This window comes from Silurus aristotelis (assembly GCF_946808225.1).
Source record: "Silurus aristotelis genome assembly, chromosome: 16".
In the NCBI taxonomy this organism is placed as follows: domain Eukaryota; kingdom Metazoa; phylum Chordata; class Actinopteri; order Siluriformes; family Siluridae; genus Silurus; species Silurus aristotelis.
The window spans coordinates 12,549,527-12,574,509 of NC_139589.1; the positions used below are offsets into that span (position 1 = coordinate 12,549,527).

General features: G+C 37.4%; 2 protein-coding genes across 3 annotated transcripts in view; both read right to left on the reverse strand.

Annotated features, from left to right (window-relative positions):
* prc2 (protein regulator of cytokinesis 2) overlaps positions 1-10,290 on the reverse strand; it is a 23,739-nt gene extending 13,449 nt beyond the window's left edge. Inside the window, exons 1-6 of the mRNA XM_083565164.1 lie at positions 10,129-10,290; positions 7,988-8,120; positions 7,780-7,902; positions 6,304-6,537; positions 4,997-5,167; positions 4,713-4,862 (exon numbers count right to left, since the gene is read on the reverse strand). Coding sequence (XP_083421290.1) covers positions 4,713-4,862; positions 4,997-5,167; positions 6,304-6,537; positions 7,780-7,902; positions 7,988-8,120; positions 10,129-10,148 — 831 coding nt within the window. The 5' untranslated portion in view covers positions 10,149-10,290. The remainder of the gene's footprint in view (positions 1-4,712; positions 4,863-4,996; positions 5,168-6,303; positions 6,538-7,779; positions 7,903-7,987; positions 8,121-10,128) is intronic.
* Positions 10,291-18,419: 8,129 nt separating this feature from the next.
* Positions 18,420-24,983, reverse strand: slc26a1 (solute carrier family 26 member 1). Of its 2 annotated transcripts, none has more exons than XM_083564291.1 (3): positions 24,805-24,983; positions 20,677-21,322; positions 18,420-20,581 (listed from the first exon to the last, which is right to left on the reverse strand). In XM_083564291.1, the coding sequence occupies exons 2-3, from the start codon at positions 21,271-21,273 to the stop codon at positions 19,070-19,072; spliced, it is 2,109 nt and encodes a 702-aa protein (XP_083420417.1). In that variant the 5' UTR covers positions 21,274-21,322; positions 24,805-24,983; the 3' UTR covers positions 18,420-19,069. The 2 variants fall into 2 exon arrangements, with proteins under 2 accessions (XP_083420417.1, XP_083420416.1); XM_083564290.1 differs by lacking the exon at positions 24,805-24,983 and adding an exon at positions 23,753-23,882.

The window sequence follows — 24,983 nt, forward strand, 5'->3', positions numbered from 1 at the left end:
GTTTCACCACGTTATCGACTGGGTAGGACTATTGTTCCGACCACTAAGGACAGATTCAGAAATAACCTGCCTGATTTATCTCAATTTCTCACATAAATTTCTCACATAAAAGCTAAATGCTAACAACCTTGATAAAATGGCTAACAACATAGACCTTATCCTCACTAGCACATTAGACACCATTGCCCTCATCCGGTTAAAAAAGGTTCGAGTAAAAAAACACCTGCACTATGGTATGATAGTCATACCATGCCCTCAATAGAACAGCCCGTATTCTGAAAAGAAAATGAAAGAAAACTAAATTGGAGGTATTTAGAATTGCATATAAAGACAGTATTTTCAGCTACAGACAGGCGTTAAACGCTGCTAGAGCTGAACACCTGAGCAAACTCATAGAGAACAACCAAAACAACCCCCAGGTTCCTTTTCAGTACAGTAGCTAAATTAACAAAAAAATCGGGTATCTGAAAAATGTATGCCATCACAGTTTAGTAGTGAAGACTTTCTTCACTGAAAGAAATGATCGTATTAGAAAAACAATTGTGGCGGTCCAACCTCTGAAAGCATCTCCTGATCCAATCATACCTAAAACTCCACAATTACACTGCTTTACATAAATAGGACAGGAAGAGCTGTATGATATTACCAAAGCTAAATCAACATGTCAATTAGATCCCATTTCAACTAAACTACTGAAAGAAGTGTTACATACTGCTGGTGAGCCTCTTCTCAAAATTATTAAATCCTCACTATCTTTAGGTCACTAAACCCCTCAAGTTAGCAGTTATTAAGCCCCTTATTAAAAAACCTAATTTGTATCCAAACACTATTAAATTACAAACTTATTTCAAATCTCCCATTTATGTCTAAGATTTTAGAAAAGATTGTGTCTGCCCAGTTATGTTCCGACTTACAAGAGAACACTATATTTGAAGAGTTTCAGTCAGGTTTTAGGCCCCATCATAGCACAGAAACTGCTCTAGTTAAAATCACTAATGACCTGTTTTTAGCTTTAGACCAAGGCTACATCCAAGGCTCTCTTAGTTTTACTAGATCTTAGTGCTGCATTCGACACTATAGATCATGATCTTCTCTCAGATCGCTTACACAATTACATTGGCATTTAGGGACAGGCATTTAGCTGATTGAAATCCTACCTGTCCGATCATTACCATTTTGTAGACTTAAATGGAGAGCTATCTAAGATAATGCAAGTAAATTATGGGGTGCCACAAGGTTCAGTTCTAGGACCCCTGCTTTTTACAAAATACATGCTTCCATTGGGAAATATTATTAAAAGGTATGGGATTAGCTTCCACTGTTATGCTGATGATACCCAAATATATATCTTATTGAAACTAGACAATACAGCTCAATTAGCTCGGATAACTGAGTGTGTTAAAGAATTAAAACATTGGATGACTCATAACTTTCTATTATTAAATTCTGATAAGACAGTACACAGAAGCTCCAGCATTTCAACCTGCATTTAGAAGGGTGTTCTGTATCTACTAGTTCAACAGTAAAAGACATGGGAGTTATTTTAGACACCAACTTTTAAAAATCTCATTAACCATGTTACAAAAAAAGCCTTCTGCCACCTGAGAAATATTGCTAAGATAAGAAACATGTTATCAATATATGATGCAGAGAAGCTCATCCATGCATTCATGACCTCCAGACTGGACTATTGTAATGCATTACTAGGTGGTTGTCCTGCATCATTAATAAACAAGCTACAGTTAGTCCAGAATGCAGCAGCCAGAGTTCTCACAAGGTCGAGAAAATATGACCATAAAACCCAGGGGTGGGCAATTAATTTTTACAAGGGGCCACATGAGAAACCTGAATTGTGTCAGAGGGCCACACGAACGATAATATTTTAGGGATGCACCGAAATGAATATTCTTGGCCGAAACCAAAAATGAGGAAACCAAGGCCAAAACCGAAACACCAAAAGAAAAGATTGTCAATTTTTAGAACCATTGCATTTATGGCTATAAATGAGTACTAACCTCACTAAAATCAATGCATTGCAATTCAAAGAATAAATCAATTACAAAAGTGTTTTATTTATTATAAATTATTGTTATTTATTTGTTACCATTCATAGTATTGACAGACAGGCCGCGGTCAATTATTATTAGCAACGGGTCTGTTAAACGAAAATAATTGACCGCCGAACGTTTGGAAGCCCATTCAAGTGAATGGAAGGTTCTAATCTACAGCATTTAGAAAAACCGTGTAATAAATAATATTATATTATAATTATTATTATTTTCGGGATCCACAGGGAATGTTTCAAAGATCAACCCGTCGAGCCACTAGAGACCACTGATCTAAGGCAATGAATTGCATCATTTTTTGTGTTATGCCTTTTGCCTTGGCACCATCACTGGAAAACTTTCCTGCCTTTTCAAAAACGTCCACTACAGACTCATGCGCATGCTTGGATTGACTACTTTTCTTCGCCGCGTTCTTCTCATATTTAGAATGGCAAATCGGGATGTTTGGATTTTAGGTGATAAATTAAACCCGACTTGGAGAAACTCTTTGCAGATACACCCCCTCTTGAAATTTTAGCATTGCATGTTTTGCAAATCGCTATCCGCACACCGCAGACACGTTGCTCTTATCCAGATAACCATGTGCTGCTGCGCTTTTTTATTGCGTCATTACAATTGTGTTTCTGCCGTGTTGTTTCGGTGATTTAGGTATTTCGGACGAAAATTTTCGGTGCATCCCTGTAATTTATGATTGGCCTCACTCGGGCCGAACAGGGACGTACAAAGGGCCGGATGTGGCCCGCGGGCCATAGTTTGCCCAGGTCTGATATAACCCCAATCTTATCACCCCTACACTGGCTCCCTGTTAAGTTTCGAATCGAATACAAACTACTACTACTTACTTACAAAACGCTAAATGGTTTGGCTTCCATGTATTTATCCAGCCTTCTAACACGCTACAATCTGTCACGCTCCCTGAGATCTCAAAACTCCAGACTTCTAGTAGTTCCTAGAATAGCAAAGTCCACTAAAGGTGGTAGAACATTCTTACATTTTGCTCCTTAACTTTAGAATAGTCTTCCTGACAGTGTTCAGGGCTCAGACACATTTATCTTTTTTTTTTTTTTTTTTAGCAAAGCCTACACATAACACACATCATCACATAACCTTGTGCTCCAGTATATCTGATCACGTGCACATTATCAACTTGTGCTGTTAATATCATGAACAGCAGCTACGCTAATTCCACTCCACTGCTTCTCTCTCTTTACCCATCCTGAAGCATCCGGAGGTTGCGCCAGCTCCAGTCACGTCCCACCTCATGAAGATTTTGTGGTTTTGAACCCCGCGGCTTAAACAATGAAGCGGCTAATTTATGGATTTTTCCTGGGTTTTTCCCGGTTTCACAAGCTCCAAGCCAAAAAAACTGACCCCTTTAACATTAGACCAATGAAATTGCCGAACGGGTTCAAGTGAACCAATGAAACGCTATATTAAATCTGGTGCGCTTCCACTGAATCGGGCCGCAGCACATGGTAAATATGGATGAGGTTTCTCTGACGTTTGACCTGCCGCTCACTCGGACTGTCAACAGGAAATCTGAATCATTTGTCACGCTGAAAACAACCGGGCATGAAAAAACGCACTTCACCTGTGTTCTGAGCTGCACGGCATCGGGAGAAAAGCTTCACCAATGGTGATTTTTAAACGCACGACGATGCCAAAAGATAAACTCCCGAGAGAAATTGTTGTGAAAGGAAGGAGGAAGACAGTGAACAATGACTTTCTTGGTAGGCTACTGTTCAGATACAAGTCGTGTAACAGACACTGTCTTTCATTAAAGCCTGTGTAAAGTACATTAGTTTCAGTGTAGACACCTGCAGCTTATAGACAGGTGCGGATTATTTATGTTCAAAATAAAAAAATCTTTGTAAAATTCAGTGCGTGCGGCTTATATTTGGGTGCGCTTAATAGCCCGGAAATTACGGTATGTGCTTTTTCTAAGCTGCCACATGTAAATGTTCATAGTAATGCAGCAAAGACATACATTCAATACACTGATTGTTCTACAGGAAAGCACCACACTTGGGGGGGTTGCATACCCCTCATCAAATGTGCAGTTGCTCCCTTACAACTCACCTATATCATTACTGCATTTCAAAATATATCCAGTAGGGGGAGATGATGCATCAACAGTGTAAAATGACCAATATAATACAGATAAAAAGATAAGAGGGGATAATAATAAGATACACAGTCAATAATATACAAGTATAAAGAAAAATTGAGAAGGTGTAAGATGAGGTTTTGTAAGCATGAGATGTAATCTATATTGAGAGTAAAACATATATATATATATATTATATATATTTAAAAAAAAAAAAAAACTGATCAGTCTGCATTTGGAAGGGGAGCCCAAAATCGCAATACACCAATTAGATTAGAGTAGGGAAACTAATACCAAACAAACACGTGAGCAAATCAAATTATTCAGACATGCCATAGATAAAGTTGTTCATTCACATGGTGTTCTTCATAACCAATGAAAGAATAAAAGCACCACTGTGGTCAAAACAGTCTTCAAAAAATGAAATAATTTTCAAAGAAATTTCCTTTAAAAATATTTTGTGGCAAAAAAATTCCAAAGTTTTACTGCTACCATTTTTTCTTTTTTGATGCAACAATTTCTTGGCTACATGCTCCTACCCTTCGAATGTCATCACAGAGAATGCTCAGTGGTTTCTTATTGAAATCTTCTGCCCCCTCGTCTGGACAGCTCAGTCGTTTCCACAGGCTTGTAGCACGATCCTTCAGTTTGTCCCGGGATGAAATTAAAGATTCCTTCTTCATTTCCAGCTGGACAGGACAAACATAAAATATATATTATAGATATCTGTTCTGGATATATTTTATCTTGCAACAACAGTGGCAGCAATGTGGCTTATTCTGTAACATTTTTACAACAAAACACTTTTGAAACTGTACATTACCTGACTGAGCAGCAGCTTTAGAGCTTTGATGTTTTCATGTGTGAGCAGGAATATGTCGGTGTCGGGACAGACAGACTCTCGCTCGAGACTGGTTTCTGGCTCGTGGCCCATCTCATCCATCAGATTTCTGATGTCCTCCCTGAGCCCTGAGAAAACCTTCACCCTGCTCTCCTGCATTAAACAGATGGAACACGGCAGGGATGACTAATAAGCCACATCCTGTAGGAAGTAAGAATTAGCCAAGGTCAAAAGTCAAAAGTTCCAGAAGAGTAAGAAAAGTGTATGATTAACAAGTCATGTGTTGGTAAACTTTTGAATGTTGTCGAGTTACAAGACAATCCCACTGGCCACAAAATGTTGAACCACAGAGTATTGGCCAATTAAATAAATGTCTTGCATTGTAAGGCCAAAACTTTTAATACATTTCTCGTACCAAAGTGAGCCGAGTTTGTATGCTGAACATTGCCACATTGAACTGCACCAGTACTAAATAATACTACTCAAATTAATGATTTAGAAACCAAACTAAGCGTCTAATTTAAAGCTGAAATGTATGCAGTGCTCCCTGACACACAATGAGTCTTGATGACAAACGAGCAATCTGTCACTTACTGGCTACTAAATTCAACAACGGAACAAGCAAACCGTACCAAGTTTAACACACAAATGAGCATTGGGTATGTCTGAATGTTAAATGAGGACACTAAGTAAAGCCTTCAACAATATTTTGAAATGAAACATTGTGAATAGGAAGCCACTGGGTTTTGGTAACCAGCAGACCTCATATGAGAAATGGAAGACTGCACAAAATAGCAATGAGGACATTCTACATGTGGGCAAATAAACTGAATTTGTTCTGAAGCATTGTTTGAAATTGTAATAACAACAGCACCCAGAATAGGGACTTTTGAGTTGAGTGAGAACCCTTGACAGACACTTGTATATAAACAATACCACTCAGGTACATAAATGAAGGTGATTCTGTGTGATTGTATTGAATAAATCAGTGGTCTGCTCTATTTTAGCTCTGCCCACATGATACATCAGTAAGAAAAAAAATATATCAGCACAGCTTTTTAAATATGGTACAGTTTGCTACTGTTGTGGAGGATTACGAGTCATTTGCTGAGGTGAGCAGCCCAATGGAAAGTTTTAAAAGACAATTGAAATGAGAATTGAAGGTTAGACTATGATGAGTTTGTGTCTGCAGTGGCTGCTGAACACTCAAGTTCAAAATGATGTCTTTTTTAAAAAGAGACAAGTTGTGAATATGAGTCAGGAAAGAGAATGTGGAGACAATCACTCACTTTTTCATCGCTGAGCTGCTTGATGTGCTCACGGAGCTCCTGCAGTTGTGTGCGAGAGGGCATGCTCCCAGTGGGAATGTAGTAAGGTGTAGAGCACAGTGTCACACACAGCTCTTCATCCTGCTTCATCAGATCACTCAGCTCCCTCAGACGATCACTCTTTTCTTTCTGTAGAGTCTCTAGGCGACAGCGCAGGTTCTTCTCTATCTGAAGGACAGTCAGGTCTTCCTCTAACTGGGAAGTTCAGCAAAAAAGTAAATTATACAATAACGTCCTCCTCACTATAAGGACTTTGTGATGCTTTGGGGCAGTGTTTTATTCAAAGTCTAATTTTGGGCTTTAGCATTTATGAGGGCCTTTAAAGGACCATCATACAAGAATAGTAATTTTTCAGCATAGGTAACCCATCATTTATCTAAAAGTGGAATTGGACTGAACTAGGACATATGTTTTACAGCTTGTAGAGACTAGTCTATGAATAATACTTTAACTAGTCACTGCTAAAAAGATAAACTAGTTAAGCTTAGGCAGATGACAGAAATGCAGGCATATGCCTAAAATTTTAATACAAACATCTACCTACATGTAATATTTCACACTAGATGGATTCTACTGTCAACTACACTGATTGCATATAAATTTAACAAACCCTTTACATAAGGGTAATGACTTTCTATTTTTAACTAGGACAAAAGTCCAACGTCGGTAAAGAATACAGTTTCTGTATAAAATCGGTACTTTAAATTATATTATACAGATGTGTATTCTGTGTTATTAATAGACTTCAACAGCTGCCTTTTAACTTCTAGCATGCATGAATTTGGAGAAAAGTTGTCATTCATGCAGAGAAACGTGTCAAAATGTTTTGTAATCGCACATACACTGCAGATTTAGTCATGAGAGAGATTAGGCTGAACTCCAGAGTCACTCATTTTAAGTATGGATTTTTTTTTGCAGCAGCAGCAGCAGTTTGGTATAGCTATGTGATCTCTTCAGTATACATCACATCCTTACATTTTTTTAAACCTCTACTACCAAGCAATTAGCAAATAAAATGATTGGCAATAAAAATAATTATATTTTCTGCACGTATTCGTATATAATGAAATAACTACAACATAGTTGTGTATTGTTGAATGTTGATTTAATAAAAGTTGCTATTAGATTAAAGCAGCTAGAAATCCTAAATCTGCTGCATTGTTTTCGCTCTTAAAGTTATATGAAAATATGTACATCGTATCTGACTACTCATTGTGCTTTTTAGAAGCTTTCACAATTTGGAATTTTGTATACAATGTTTGTAAAATTATGACTTACTGATGCTTACTGAGAACAGCAATCATAGATCAGGTTATTGACTGAAGTAGTAGCAGTCTCAAGAGATCGAGGGGCTGGATAATATACATGGTTATTTTCTTAAAAGTTGACATTTTATACCACTTGTTGAAAATATATGGAGCATCCTGCCTAACCTACTTTATACGGTTCCATAGACATCTCGAGACACAGCGTCTCCAACTGCTTCTGAGTCGTAATAATGCTGGTTTTGATGCGGTGTCTGAGTGACTCCTCTTCAGTGATCATGTCCTTCAGAAGGTCCTTTTTGGAACAAGAAGATAATTAACAAACATAACATACACAGACTAATAGCAGAGCAGAAAGCACAATAAATGCTGATGCTTACCTCAATATATTTTTTAACAGTCTGCATCCTTTCAATCCTCTGCTCCTCCATGATGCCGATGCTGTCCCAGATGTCAACCAGCCTCGCCATGGCATGATTGATGCCCGTTACAAGGGAAGATGCCATAGCGTCACTGTGGGGCAAAATAATTTTAGAGCAGCATTAAGCTTAACATTATTTCTAAATGTACTAGTTTGGTACACTAAATACACACACAAATACTAGTGGGAATATTATGGAATGGGAAGAAACCAGAGAAAGGAAATCCACATGGGCACAAGGAGAACATGTAAGCTAAGCTGTAATGGGACCCTGGATCTTTGGAGTGACTGTGTAATGATGAAGAATATCACAACATTTAAAAAGGAGTATGAAGAGTGTGTGAATGAATAAAACAAAAAGCAAAATTAGCTTTTATTATTTTCAATATAGTTACATTTACAGCTTTTCTTTTTTGAACTTGCAGAAATGGTTTTAAATCTACATCAGAGAGGTACATAGGTTATTTATTTATAAGAGGTCAAATTGTCATTTAAATGTAGTTCTTTGGGGTGTATGTCTGTTTATGTCCATGGTAATTTTATGTTATCTAGCGTACATTTATGTTGCTGTATGTAGCACCTTAGTCCGAGAGGAACATGGTTTTATTTTACTGTGTAAATGTACTAACCATTTTGAAATGGCAAGGAAAACTCACTTGACCACTTGGAGACATATATAGAAAAATAAATAAATTCAATTCAATAAAATTTTATTTGTATAGCACTTTTAACAATGAACATTGTCTCAAAGCAGCTTTACACAGATAATGTGGTGATTAAAAGTAAATATGTTCTTTGTAACTAAGTTTGTCCCTGATGAGCAACTGTGGCCAGGAAAAACTCCCCGAGATGGCATAAGGAAGAAACCTTGAGAGGAACCAGACTCAAGAGGGAACCCATCCTCACCTGGGTTGCACCAAATGTCCATTTGAAGCTGATATACAATGTTGCGGGGTACAGTGATAACGATCAAAAGCAAACTGTATTCCTGAGTCAGTGTAGCAGACTGTTGACATTAACCACAGTCCAGTCCATCCTCAAAACGCCCGTTCTTACTCCGGAATTTCATGGAACCACCCAAATTATGGTGAAGTGTAAAGTCTGAGTAGGATAAGAGGATGTAGGTAATTTGTTTTATCTTCATAGTTAAGTGTCGGTGTGTTTAATCTGGTGTAGTAATACTAGAAGCCTGTATTTGGAACATGGCAAAAAGTGATTTGGCTTAATAGTGATTTGCACAGTTCAATCACCCATTCACACTACACAATTTCTCACTCACTGGATCACCATTTTGCTCCACATAATCACACTGGTTCCTGACCTGGTAGACAAAGAAATAAATCCACATTCTGCAGGAAAGCAGTGAATCTTATGGTAAAATGTCTTTTGACATTTAATGATTTTAAATACGTTTTGCAGACAGTATGAAACACACATTATTTCATTACGCCTAAATGTTAATTTGGCAGCTGGTTAGTCATATAACGTGTGTTGTAGAAATATTATCAAGTATCATATAGTCTTAATTAAAAAAATAATCCTCAATCCTAGAATTCCCAAGCATTTCAGGGAGTCAGATTATTCGGCTCAGCTCACGAGAGAGTCGACTCTTCAATTCACTTCAATTAATTTGTATTTGTATGGCGCTTTTAACAATGAATCCACTCTCTAAACGACTCAATGGCCCAGCCCCCATCTTACTTTTTTCATTTTCTAAATAAACAAAGCAACATTTCGACCCTTTCACCAACGATACATCACCATAGGAAATGTATTTATATCTGTAGACATGTCAGATTACTTTCATTTGTTCTGTGTCCTGTAGGCAGCCTTTAGCACTCAGCTATAGCCTTAAATGTGAAGGGGATAAACACACATGAGCGTGAGAAAAAACCCCGATCTTATGAGCCAGTGAGCCGATCTAAGGTTTCTACACTATTCAGACATAAAGTTGACCGTTTAAACAGCATTAGTCCACTAAAAAACGAAGGTTTTACACGTGTTAAAACCACACATGCAAAATACGTTCACACTTCTCACATTTTCCCGTCAAAATAGTGTATTATTTACTATAAATAAATAAAATAAATTAGAACATACCTTCTTCGGCTCCCCATCATTATTCCGTTAAATGTAATCCACCTCTAAATAAACCCAATAAAAAAAACTGTTTAAATGAGAATAATGTAAAATCCCGCCCGGGCCCGAACACACACCAAATCCACCAACCGCGTTCAAATTTGAATTGAGCCACGGGGTGTCTTCTTCATCTCTCAGTGCTTCCGGTAGCAAAGCGGCTCATTACTGTCACCTAGCGGTGACATAACCCACAGTGTCTTTAATGTGTCCTTTCACCATCGAAAAGTTTCACGCAATACAAATTTATACACATAACTAAACACAATAATGTGCATGTTAAAATACTAATTATACACATTATATGGTTTAATTATTAATTTCATTGTTACATTTATAATCAAAATCACTGACTTGTGTTGTCTAAACATCAGTCTCCATACCCCCCTGTCCTCTACATCTGCCTCTTTCAAACCAACTACCTGCATGTCTTCCCTCACCACATCCATATACCTCCTCCTTGGTCTTTCTCTTTTCCTCCTTCCTGGATTTTAAATCCTCAGCATTCACCTACCGATATACCCCATGTCCCTCCTCTGCACATGTCTCAATCGCGCCTCCCTCGAAGAGGATATGTGTCTCAAGAGGATGATATACCGGCAGATTCTGTGAACATCGTATTTTGTGACAGTAGAGGGCGCTATTGCTCAAAAAATGTAAATGAATCCGTTTATTTGGCGCACCTGGTTCTCCGCAGCACGACAAGAGTGTTTTCTAAGCGCATTCAGGTTAACGTGCACGGCGCCAGGCGCGCTCACGCACAGACCGCCACTGTTTGAAATTTTCTGAGTTATCAATTTTAAGCTGCATTTGAGCAATAGTGACCTTTAAGATAAAAAAAAATACAATCTGATGTAACACCGGCACGCCAGTACTGCTATGGCTTTATTTTCATAATTCTATGACTTTATACTTGTAGTGCTACAACTTTATTTTTGTAATTTTTACTTTATTCCCGTGTACCTACGACTTTATTCCCGTAATCTTTGATTCTTTTTGATGTAGCACTAGATGCCGTCATAATTCTAGGCCCTCTTAAAGATGTCAAAGCATTTTCATGTCATTTGATCTGATGGTCAGAGAGCGCACTAGTCAGAGCTCGCAACCCGTATCTGTAGCAAACTGCACAAATATATTTGTGTAGATTTACTAGCTGTTTTTAACATTCCACAATAGATGACAGAGGAGAAGAAATTGATTAGGTCACATTTACAAGGACAATTACAAGACAAACTTTTCAAGAAAAGCTGGACATTGCAAGGAAAGGTCAGCCATATTGTTCATAAATCGTTTATAATTTTTTTTTCACTTTCTTTTCTGTAGAATTTGCAGGCACGGAAAAAATGCAAAAAAAAAATGCATAGGAACACTTTATGAGGTTAAAATTGATGCTTCTGCTAGAGATGATGTATGCAGCTCAGCTGTGGCTCCAGTAAAAGGAGACTTGTTAATTGGATTACTTGCTTTAGTAATGGCATTCATTCTCACTGTTTAAGATATATGTCTGTGATACAATGCTCTGTTATTCCATGTTTCTGTATAATACTGATAGTTTCTATAGCTGTGGCACCATAATGATGTTATTAAGTATTGGATTGATTCCTTTAGGCCTAAGTGTGAAATGCATGGCCAGCCACTGTGAAAATGTAAATAAACCCCTCCATAAATTGAAATCAGCAGGAGCTTCATTTATCGATGCATAGAACAAAACAGTGACTGAAACTCATTGGCATAAACGGAAGTGGGCATCTTTCAAAAAGTCAATAAAATGGAAGCAAAAGAATAATGTAAATGTTGCTATCCTTTTTGTGCAGCCTGGGACCAAATAATCCATGGCCCAGTGGTCGTAGACCCCTGGTGTACTCTATTGGGCTAGTATACAGTACACTATGTACTTAGCAGCTTCCTATGCCTAGTAGTTGTACTGTATGCAGTTTAGCATTTGATGTGTGAGAATGACTGTGACACATCCTACTTTTTTTTTTTTTATAGTTACCTTGACATCAAAATTAATGAATTAAATAAAGATAGTTTAAAGTTATTGCTTACAAGGTCCAACTTAGTAGGACCCCTTCATAATTATAACACTGATGAAACTAATGCTTACTGTAACGTGTATTCTTAAATTGCAACGATTTATTGAAAGAAACAGGCAGTCAGCGTAGGAAACAAATCCAATAAACCGCAAAACAGAAATACTTGGTCAGGCAAACAGAAACAAAGGTCGGTACACTAAAAAGACAATGAACCAATATAATAGGTAATGTGGTATGGTGACATTGCTCTGTAGTTCAGGAGAAATGTTGTAGTGAATAACTAATTGACTATGAATAACTAATAATTTTCTTAAATGCTTAAAATATTAATTTATTTACAGAGTCTTCTTAAATGTATTGTTTATAGTATATTCTTGCTCTCTTTTTCTTACTCTGCTGTGTGTGAAACGTATAGAACTCAACAATTGCCAGAGGAGAACAAAAAGAATGAACAGTTAAAAATTAAGTTTAAAATAAAAAAAATAAATAGAAAACTAGGAAAAATACAGCAATCAAAAATATATTCACAAATGCACAGTCTAGAAAAAATTACAAAAGGAATTTAAAAGAAAAACAGATTTTTTTTCTTCTTTACAAATACTATTTGAATTGCTCATGGCAATGGTCCCCAACCGCCGGGCCCCAACCCCCTAGGTCAATTGGTACCGGGCCGCACAGAAAGAATACATAACTTACATTATTTCCTGTTTATTTATTATCTGATTCTGAACGATGTTTTATTTTGGAAAATTACCGGATTCTCTCAGCCACATCTGTCTATGGCTCACTATTGATGCATGTCACGTGCCTTACCTACATCCGCTACCTTCTCAAAGGGGCTGCTCCGGCCGGTAACACATAATACATTACTGCTAAATTGAAACCCCCAAGTGAGCAAAATAAACAAAAAACAACACTGTGGAGTCACGTTTATTAATATATTTAGAAAATACCAGTTTTTATTCCGGTTGTATCATTTTATTGTGTTGTATTTATCTGCCACACCTTAAAGGCCAGTTCGTGAAAATATTGTCTAACATTTATCCAGTCCGTGGTGCAAAAAAGTTGGGGACTGCAGGCTCATGGCATCACTATTGCAGGTAAGAACATTCACCAAACAAGACTGGGCTCTTCTTTAATAGCCCTGGCTACACTCTTTTTGGGCCATACTGAGTTTTTACTTTACTAGGTTAAATTGAAAGTTTATTTCATTGAATATTCAGTATATAGTGTTCATAATTTACCCTATTAAAACCAATGGGCAAAAAAGTAAGCAAAACACTTGATCATTTCTTGGGTACTTTCAGAGGTCTCTTCTTAGCAAACAGCAAGTTTTCACCTCCTGGCTGTACTGTGTTTCTCAACCACTCTGTTTGGCATATACAAATCTGCAACCCAGATAACTGACTACCACCAGACAGCACAAACAAAACAAAAACAAATTAAATAAAACCATAAACATAATTTATTATGGCCTCATGAATGAGCAGGTCTTGGGAGGGCATACTTGTCTTGGGAGGTTGCACTGTCAACCTCAGGCGGAATCACGGCATGGGACACCGCACCGTTTGTCACAGATATTTTGGTGCTTTAGCATTGGACTCTTGTAAGAGCTTGGCTTTGGAAGTCGCAAAGTCAGCCTCTAGCATAAGCAAGGCTTGGGATGCAATACCTCCGCCTCTGGTAGAAGCATACTTCGGAGGCTTTAGGAATCAACAGGACATAGGACTTCTAGCTGTTGGCCTCGTCATGTGGATGATGTGGGATGCCGCTCTGTCTACCTTTGGCTGGAGCTTGGTCTTGACTGCCTTCTCATCAAGTTCAGGAAGGTCTGCAGGGGAGACCATACTGGTGACCTCTGGCTGGAGCTTGGCTGTGAAGGTCCCCTTTTCTGCCTCAAAGTGGAGCTGCCTGTGGGGTGGTGCCATGTCAGTTTCTAGCTGGAGCATTGCTTGGGAATCAACCATGACACCAAACTCTGGAAGAAACATGAATTGGATGCAATGCAGAACAATGGGATTCTGTAGCATCAAGCTCTGGTTGTAACTTGGTGGTGGAGGCACCTTGTTGACCTTGTTGACCTCAAGGGTACGTTTAAGAGTGAGCCATCTCATTTACCTGAGGCTGAAGCTTTATGTGCCTTATCAACCTCAGGATTAATCTTAGCATTTAGATGAACTTGACTGAAAATGAAAACAGAAAATAATAAAGAATTACAGAAGAGCTCCAAAAAGAATTATTAAAATTAAAATGTTCTACATAGCTATCTACATAACTTGGCAGTGAGAGCTGCCTTGTCAGCATCAAAATGAAATGCTGCAAGAGAAGCCACCCCATTTGACTTTAGCTGAGACTTAGATGTAAAGGCCACCCTGTCTGCCTTAGGGTCCTTCTGGGGGTTGCTATGTGGTCCCTAGCTGGGAAGGGCATGCCCTGGCCTCTGGCTGTGCAGTCCGTCTTTGGCAGGAGCATAACTTGGAAGGCTGCTGCATCAAGTTCTGGCTGCAGAGTGGTGATAGAGCTTGCAGGAGGAAGAAGGGAAGGCCCATTGGCCTCTGTTTGGAGCATTGCAGTGGAGACCTTGTCAAACTTATCATTTAGATGAACCTGACCAAAAAAATGAAAAAGATAAAAAAGAATAAATGAGTTGCAAGAGGATCTGGATAATGCCACTGACAGGAGCATAACTTAAGAGGCTTTATTGTCAGCCTCTGGCAGGAGCATATCATAGGAGATCTTGTCATCAGGTTTAGAAAAAAGCATAAATTGTAATCTCTGCCATCTGCCTTTGGAAGGAACGTAAATTTAGGTCCGTTCAGTCAGTCTCTGGCAGAAGCATAACTTGGAAGACTAAGCATCAAGCTCTGACCGGCTTTTATGATTTTCTTATTTGATTTTATGCAAGCCTATTTTTTTGCGTGTATACTCTTGACCTTGCAAAAAAACTCCTTCTGTACACATATGTAGACTTCATAAACCACTGAATATAATCTTTTTCATGAAAAAGATGGTTTGGTCAAATCAGAATTTGTTTGCAAAGATTTAAAAAACATCTTCCTGATCTTGGAAGCTGTTGGCCACACACACTGATAATGCCATGATTGCTATTTATTCTAAGGAAGCAATACCCCTGATGTCGGTGATTCTGTAGTGTAGAGCAGGGGTCACCAACGTGGTGCCCGCGGGGACCACAGGAGTCGCCCGCGGGCCTTTAAAAAAAATTAAAATAAAAATAGCTGTTTCCTACCTTGTTAAATCATTGTTGATAATTATTGTGAGAAATCATTAACATGATCAATGTCTTCACATAGATCAGGGGTGTCAAACTCAGGCCCGTAGGCCAAATCCGGCCCGACGTACAATTATATCTGGCTTGCGAGATGATTTTATATACATCTATTATTATTGTTATTAATGGATATGAAGCGCTGATAAACACAAACTACAGATCCCATAATGCAGCGCTTCAGCTGTCTTAACGAACTCTAGACTACCTAAGAACATTCCAGCATCAATCAAGTTGAGCTTCTGTTGACGTATTTAACCCTATTGTAAAGTTATTGTGAAGCCCCTCACAATGGCGAAGAGTAAAGTTGATTCTGAAAACAGAGCCTTTCAAAACCGATGGGATTCTGAGTAGATGTTTACTGACACTGTTGGTAAACTCGTGTTTTATTTGTGAAGCGAATGTGGCTGTAATTAAGGAATTGAATCTAAGAATGAACTACGGGACAAAACATCAGGAGAAGCTGAAAAACCTGAATGCAAAACAGAAGATACAGAAAGTAGAAGAGTTAAAGAAGAATCTGACATTTCAGCAGATGTTTTTCACCAGAGCAAAATCACATAGTGACACTGGTGTGAAAGCAGAGGAGAAATCACATCACAGGAGAGTCACATCAGCCGCTTATTTACTGAGGGAGAGTTTCTGAAGAGCTGCGTGATGAAGCTGTGGGAAGTCTGGTGTTTGACAGGAGATATTTTTATGGAGAGCAAAAAAATTTTTTTAGTTTAAGAGAATTTTTTATAAAATGGCATAAGAGCAAATCAATCTGATTGTTTTGATTTGTTGTTATTTTAAAGTTTTTTTTTGTTTGTTTTTTTCGCAGCATGTTTAAATTTTTAGCTTGTATAAATTTGACAGGATATATTTTTAAGGAGAGCAAAATATTTTAAGCTATTTAAAGTTTATGTTTATTTATTCTGGAATAATATTCCTGTCTGTTTTTATTCATATTTATGTTTAAAAAAAACATTGTTCAATAAATGTTTATCCTGTTCAGCCCATGACCTAAAGAGTGTTTTGAGTTTTGGCCCACTGTGCAATTGAGTTTGACTCTGACATAGATGAATATTATTAATTATTAATAATAACATATAATTAAAGGTAAATTGAGCAAATTTGTTATTTCAGAAGTGTGTATCAAACTGGTAGCCCTTCACATTAGTCAGTACTCAAGAAGTATCTCTCGGTGTCAAAAAAGATTGGTGACCCCTGGTGTAGAGTGAGCACTGTCTTTTTGTTTCTCTGCTCACTGGACCTTATAGTGAGCACTGTCTTCTTTTTAATCTGGTCTCCTTACTGCCATCATAGAGCATGCGGTTCTTATCATCACATTCTACTATGCATCACTTCTTGAAGGACTTTCACAAAAATTGTCAATGTGTGGCATTGTCTTCCATGGCACCCTTGACCATAATAGACAGTTGCTTATTGAAGATTATTAAATACATAAATGTGTAGTATGGTTTTTAGTAATGGTTTGTGTTTTTTGTCATACCTAAAACTATATTCTTATGGCTGCTGTGCAGGGCAGGTTTGAATTAAAATAAGTAACACTGTCTAAATCCAAAATGACTACACAACGTAAATCACAGGGTATAGAAGGCATTAGTTGATAATGAGCAGGTATATATTTGAAACTGAGTCATTTTCTGGACATTGCTTTGCCGTCTAAAGTCATAACTTACAGGGATGTTGGAGTTTTAACTCCATGCCTCTGTCAGAGCTTTATTAAAATAAGCAGCCCTAATCATCACCCCATGTCTGATGCTTCTCAATATAATAATCAGCTGTTTTCTAGCCTGGAGTAGCTGATAAAGGTGGTGTTATTAAGTCGGTTTTATAGTATAGAACTGTTAATTTCTCAATGATGGTGAGTCAGAATGTGTTGTTTAAGTTTATACTTACTGTAACAGCAGTACTAACAATAATGCATCTTTAGGTAACAGGTTTCAATTATACATTATTGTTTCTATAGTAACAGCTCTTTCACAGGGCCTTGTATGGCAGGAGCTTGGTTAGTTGGTTATTATGCTATTATTAAATAAATGCTGTTATTTATTGAAGAAAATAATTTTAATCATTATTACTGTGTTTTCTGTAAGCAAACATTTATTTAAATGTCAAATGTCACTGTGTTTCCAGTTCCGGGGCTTTGTATATATTCTTCTGAGGAAAAGTAACATGACAAGCATGTTTTTTTTTTTATTTTGGTCTTGGTCTAAAAGTAACATTATAAAGTGATAAAAATGCATTAATTTCTTAAATGAAATATAAATTAATTAGGAAAAGAATATCAGTAACAAATTGTATGAAAAGACTTAGAACTAGGAAGTGCTGTTATAGAAACATTTAGTAAATGTTACAGTATATTTTCTTTATCATATTACTTTATTATTTTCTTACTGTACTGCTGTATTAGTTTCCTATTGCACTTTATTAATGGAAGATATCCATAAATGGATAGATATTATGCTGGAAAAATGTCTTCCCTGATTGTAAAGATTCTATAAATTCCATATTTATATATTAGATTCAAAATTAGTCACTATTAAGTATAATATAGCATTAAATATATATTAAATAAGAAAGATCTTATGGGGAGTGGTGGCTCCAGCGGTTAAGGCGCTGGGTTGCCGATCGGAAGGTCTGGGGTTCAAGCCCCGGTATCGCCAAGCTGCCACTCTTGGGCCCTTGAGCAAGGCCCTTAACCCTCTATGCTCCGGGGGTCCCTTACGAGGGAAATATCAAGGTCCGTGACGTCGGAGTGACGTGGGGCCGCCTTCCCGTGGGCTCACCACCTGCAGTAGGGACCGTAAGGGACGGTGCTGTGAGGATTGGGCAGCAGTCGAAGGGCTGCTTAGACTGCTGCCCCCGTGACCCGAATTACGGATAAGCGGGAGAAAATGAATGAATGAATGAATAAGAAAGATAAGCAAAATCAATACCATTTATTAATACATAAAAAGGTTTACATTAGTCACATTTATAAGAGCTGGTTAATGCTGCATTCATATCATATGGAAAAAACTGTACTCCCTACTATTTGAATGAGAACTGTACAAAAGGAACCTTTTAATTAGTAATTTTAAGCTTTGGAAGCTTTGACAGCTCTTATATTGCTCACAAAAGGTTGTAGTATGGCAATGGATTATACAAACATGTCATTTAAAAAAATATTTTTTTTCATATTTAATCTTAATACACATTACAGCCAGTAAACTGCACTTAATATAGAATGAGATGCATTATTTAACATGAAGAATACTGTGTGCAATTTCTAACTAGCATCACATAAAAACTACAGTAAACCGTAATGGATGTTTTTATGTCGGAACAGCAGGGTTTTCCCCATTCTCCCATATAATATGAATGTAGCATAAGTACTTACAGTAACAATAGCATTATCTCTTATAGAAAGAGAAAATAAGAAAAAACTCAGTATAAATTTGTGTATAAGAATAAAAAAAATTTGATCATTAATACTGTCAGATTGGAATCTCCTTTAGCTAATAATTTATAAAGTAAAAAAGGTGTGTTTAATGTCTGTGATGTTTGTTGAGCATTTGATCAGGTTGCACTCCCTTTACACAGATGTAGTGTTCACCGGTGCTGCAATGTCGCTTGTGGCAAAACAAACTGCACTGTGAATATTATGGAATGACCGTGTGTGCATTTCTTTATCATCAGACCCGAAGAAAGAACCTCGTCTCAAAGAATCTATGACTTTTGTGTTACAGCATGCCAATATCACATTTACACCCAATTCTTTGTAATCTTTTATCAGTCCTTTCAAGGTGTTCATACCTGTGGTGTCAATGAAAGGGACAGAAGAACAGTCAAGGATTATCGTGTGGAAATCCACTTCGCTTGCTACTAGGCTTAAACTGACATCGCCATTTTCTTTGTCAGTCTGCGTTGCAGTTCTAATTTTAGCTTTTTTCTCTAGTTTTCTCCTTCTGCTTTTCTCAAGGAATGGTTCGAGTCCAGCTGCTTTAAATAAAGACTTTAAGAAAAAGTCCTTGTTTGCATAGTAAAGTGGAGCTTGAAAGCGAAATATTTTTACTTTTGGAATAATCACAAGGTGATCATAGTCATCCATGTCCTCATAATTATTAGTGTTCTCAATTTGGCCCAGTAGTGAAGCCTTGGGTTGTTGGGTTTGCACCATGACACACATCATGGAAAAGACTACTCCAATCACCAGGCCAATCTCTACACTGATTAAAGCACTTGAACACATGGTCACCATCCAGACAGTCGCATCGCTTTTGCTAAGGCGCCAAAGCCTGGGAAAGTCTCTGAATTTCCGCAGGGCACCTCTAAGACTGACAATAATGATGCAGGCCAGGACACACTTTTGTAAGGAATAGAAAAATGGTGCTAAAAACAAAAGAACTAAGAGAACAACAAAAGCACTCACCACGCTAGATACTTGTGTTTGGCAACCTGTTGAGTCTTTTACCATAGTCTTGGCAAGTGCAGCACTTGTGGTGAAAGAGTGGAAAAATGATGGGATGATGTTACAAAAGCCAATTGCCAACATCTCCTGGTTTGGTCTGACTGTGTAGCCATTCTTTTTTGCAAACATCTCTGACAAAGATACAGTGAAGGCAAAACTGATCACAGCTAATGGGATGGCATCAAGTGCTACACGCGGAAAAAGTTCAATGCTTGGAACCTTTGGTGGGATGAAACCTGTTGGAATAGCACCTGAGATGCTTGAGTTATACTGACCATTTAGATCAAAAAAGTGGGAAACCACTGTTGCTAAGGCTACTACTACTAGCTCTGTAGGCAGTGGTATCTTCAGGCGGTTCTTGTACCGGTCCTGGAGCTCTTTTCCTGCTAGTAGGACAGCTATACAAATAGCACTTGTAATCAAATCGCAAATGTTGGTTTTATGTATGTTCTTGAAAATGTTGATCCAAGTCACAACCACGGTTCCATAACCCTGATGACGAGGGATTTTCAGGCCCACCAGATACTTTGCCTGTACTGTCAGGATGGTGCATGAGGCACCAGTTGCGAAGCCATCCAGCATGGGAGCAGAGAGATAAACTGAAACAAACCCAAGCCTCAACACAGCCATCAGGACCTGAAAGGAAAATATATTTAAAATATCACAGTTTCTTAATAATAAGACATGTTACAAATGTATATGTTTTTGTTTAATCTGGAGAAAGGAAGTACCTGGTAAACTCCAGCAAGGAATGTTAAAGCTGTTGCAATGCCAATAGCATAGCATTCCTTTCCACATTCACTGCTGAAGGCCACTATGGTGAGGTTGTCCTCAGTATCCTGGTGGTCTCTGGTGGTGTTCCATACAGCAGCCAAAGAGCTTTGCTTACTTTCTTCACTCAAATCAAACCCCGCTAAATAGACTTCTCTATCGACAACCTGCCCTACCATTAAACTCATGAGGCTAAAGATACCCACAGATACATGCCTGGATGTGCCTAAGAAGAAGTAGATGATATTGGCAAAAAAGGATGTGTACAGACCATAAATTGGCTCCAAGCCTGCAAGGAGACAGTAAGCAATGGCTTGAGGAACTAAAATAATCCCTACTATGAGCCCGGACATCACGTCACCCCACACATATTCTTTTATCTTATATTTGGGCAGCCAGCGCACAACTGGGAAGAAATCTGTTAATGTCCTTTTCACTTTGGGCAGTGAACAAGACAGTTGATGGCGCAGTTTGCTTTTAATGACCTCTACTGGTCCCTCCTTCCGTTGAACTTTGCGTTCCAGGTGGCATGTATATTGAGGGGTTGTATCCTCCATGTCTTCTAATGCTGTCCTTGTGTGACAACAAGATTCTTTGTCCTAACTCCTAAAGAAACACAAATAAAGTTTAAAATGATATATAAAATAATTGTAAAATACAGTAAAAATACACAAATTCTCTGTTTAGGTTATGAGGTCAAATCAGATTTTTTTATGATAGTGAACCACTGCAGAATAAAAAATATAGTACACAAAGTAAACACTTAATGGTTAAAAACAATGGATAGATAATGATTTCAAATGGAAAGACATAGAAAAATATATATACAAAGTCCACAGAATAACAAAATAAAAAAATCTAAAACAGTGTATAATAAGAAAATGTCTAGGTTTGTTCAATGTAAGACTAACACTGGGGTAGTTTTTACTGTGTATGACTTTATATCCACAGCACAGTAGGAATTTATAGAGCTCAATTTCCACTCATCAGCCAGTGACCAGAGACCTTTATTACTGCATCAATGTAGCCAGATTATATCAGCCCATTAAATTACGTTATTGTACTGTTTCATGTTGGTAGGTTCATTTTGATATTTAAAATACATACTCAAAGTCTTTGCAAAAGTCAAAGTATCCAAATAAATACTCTTGTTAAAAATAATAAACTATAGAAAAAAAAAAAAACATTTAAATTTAACTGAAATATGAAAGTGTCTGTCTTGATTTGAAGCCACACACTGAATTTAGTTACTGAGAGTAAATTAGTTGCTTTTTTACTAAGTAACATAGAAAAACATTAACTTAAGCTAAAAACGTTCTTCTTCCTAATCTTTCAAACATTCGCTACCTACATAATACATCTGATGCTACAAAGTTGCTGAATCACTGATGTTGCAATGAAAACTGCAAATGTAAGATTTTTTTTTGTTTGTTTAGATGCATCAAACGAGGTAAAAGGTAAAAACACACAAGGTGACTTATGGAAGAACGTTCTGTTGACAAATGAATAAAAAAAATATATTTTTGGTACTAACAGAAGAACTTATGTAAGCTAGAAAACCAGATAGGTGTTACCCGACTGCCTTACACCCACAGTCAAACACGGATGTGAAAGCTTATAGGTTTGGGGCCGTTTTGGAGCAGTGAAGTTGGAGAGGAATACTAAAACAACATGGCTACCATTCCATATTTTATCAGCTTGTTATTCTTTCTGGACTGCGGCTAATTGAAACCAACTTCAGCATACAACAAGACAATGACCCAAAGCATATGTCCAAGAACTGTAAGCATTATGTAATGAGTATATTTGAAGAGTAAACATATTTATGCATTTCAACATTTACAATTTTGCCCACAATCAAGCTGTCCAGTAATTGTCTGGTAAGAACTTTGTCAAATGTGCTTACCAGGATCATTATTGTTTCCTGCTAACAGTTTTCTTTCATTTTAGGAAGCTTATCTAGGGGAAATCAATGACCTGATGGTTAGCTGAGGCTGTCTGACCCTCAATATTTTCTGTAAATATCAGCCTCAAACAACATGCAGGCTTTGGAGGGGTTTGCTTGACTAAGCTGATCATTTAAGTAAATAAAATGGCAGTTGATACAAAAGAAGAGATTAGTTCTGTGTGACTATGTGGTTTATCAAAGGCATTCACTTGAACCATGGTCCACATGTTTAATCACAGAAGAATAAACAGTACTGTTGACTAAAATGATTAAAGCAAACAGATAAGTGCTTTTACGTCCTGTAAATAAGAAGAATACACATACAGACTTCCACACTGCCAGTGTCATGATTTCCTGATGTGGGGTATCATGTGAAGGGAAGGCAGGGCTGTTTGTTTATTAAATTGATTTACCATTTCTGGAAGGAGTCTCCAATATCAGCGCTTTGAAATATGTTCGAAACATTTCCAACATGGGAAAATATTAAAGGATGGAATCCTAGATATACATTTTTTTTTTATTATTACTGAGTGAGAGGGAGAGAAAGAGAGAGAGAGGGGTGTGTGAGGAAATAACTTTATAGCTGCTGTAATGTAAGTAATAACAGTAACGCATCATACTTTTTATATGTTTATAGTTTGATATAACACTGTGGAATGTCTGTAAAACATTTAAAACAGTTAAGCCTTCACTAACATTATAGCACCTTTTTTTTCTCTTTCCCCCTTAAAGTTAAATAGACATGCTTTACTTTAAATAACTTTTCACTTTTAGGCTTTGATTATTTGGAGTGTCCATCATGCAAGTCTCTGTGAAAAAGCTGTTATTGTAGACATGATTAGAACATGATGCAGAAATAGAAATCTGTCATTTCCAGCTGCTATACTCTTACCACTGTTGTAATAAAAAGTGAATTGAAACCATATTTTATTAAGCAAGCAGAATGCAACAGTAGTGTTAATAATGTTTGTTAATTGAAACATGTAAAGCTTTGCTGAAAATGCTGATGGGAGATCAGGCTCAAAAATCCAAAGGTTTAAATGATAGAAAGCATTGGTTTTGTTTTTTTTAAGTAAAAAGCCACTCACCAGAATAATTCAGGTTCAAGTCTAAAATCCAATGTCGTTTCTACTCTTTCGATCTAATAGAAATTTTACTCATTACCTTGTGACTCAGAAAGCAAGTGGTTCAATCATGTTGGCACAGCTTAATAGACATTCGCTAAGCAGATACTGTCTGGTTTTATAGGCTGAAAACACAAGGGGTGGAGCTGCAAATGTTCTCAAGTCCTCCATTGAGTAATATCCACAGGATGGGGGCAAAGTGTGCATTTTCTCTTAACCATGTTAATGCATGAGGTGACTGGGTGTAAACAGGAGGTCACCTAAAAAGAGCTGCCTCAGATTTTTACTCTAATCACCTGCTGTGTATATTATTATACACATTAGTAATACCTACTTATTTTCTGTCTCTTATAGGACATTACTCATGTCTGTGCTCTGAAAGATCTGTAAGAGTGATGTTTGGGGGAAAGGTTCATTAGATATATTATATTAGATCTATAATGAATTATTACTATTTTTTGTTATTAAATGTCTGAGAGGCACAAAATGTCTGTTAATATGCAAATCACTTGAATGAAAATTAGACCAAGCAACTTAATGTAGACACTTGAAACTCATGAAACATTCATTCAGAAGATTGCTGTGTCAGGGAAATGACTAGGTTTGTCACAGGTTTTTTGTTTTCATATGTAGAACATGCTTTGGTACTGGTTTTTGAGCTGGTGTTGTTTTAGTGGACACAACACTGAAAAATACTGTTGTGTAATGATTTTCCTTCTCTTGATTTAGTTTTAAACAAGATGAAAATTTTTTTATTTTGGACAGAATTCTGCATGTAAAACTCTCATTTGCACATCATGAGTCATATTCTGGATAAAGGCTGGGAACCTGAACAACAATTTGTGGTCGATATAAGAAGGCAGGTAGGAAAGTATGGATAAGAAATCAGGTACACATTTGAATTTAAAAATCATACCTTCGATCCAATGTAAACATATGCATTGAAGGATTCTAAACACATTAACACTTTTACCCTACATTGCTTGCTGTAAGGTGAGACAGAAAGAGCGACTCACCCACATCACAGCCGTGAGGAAGTACAGTATAGAGTGGATATATGCCATGCATTTCTCCTAGAAATGACTTCCTGGTATGGAACAGCTCTTTCGGTGTGCCTTGAATGGGACAAAGGATGATGGGAAAAAATGTCGCGCCTTTCAGAGCACTCCGTCTCGGCAGCCAATCTGAAGCAGAC

Bases quoted from the DNA above. Each gene is read 5' to 3' on its own strand.
- slc26a1 (XM_083564291.1), bottom strand. From the start codon at position 21,273: ATGGAGGATACAACCCCTCAATATACATGCCACCTGGAACGCAAAGTT. The intron at 20,582-20,676 runs GTACTTCCTTTC...TTTTCCTTTCAG, and splicing joins TCCTTGCTGGAGTTTACCAG to GTCCTGATGGCTGTGTTGAG.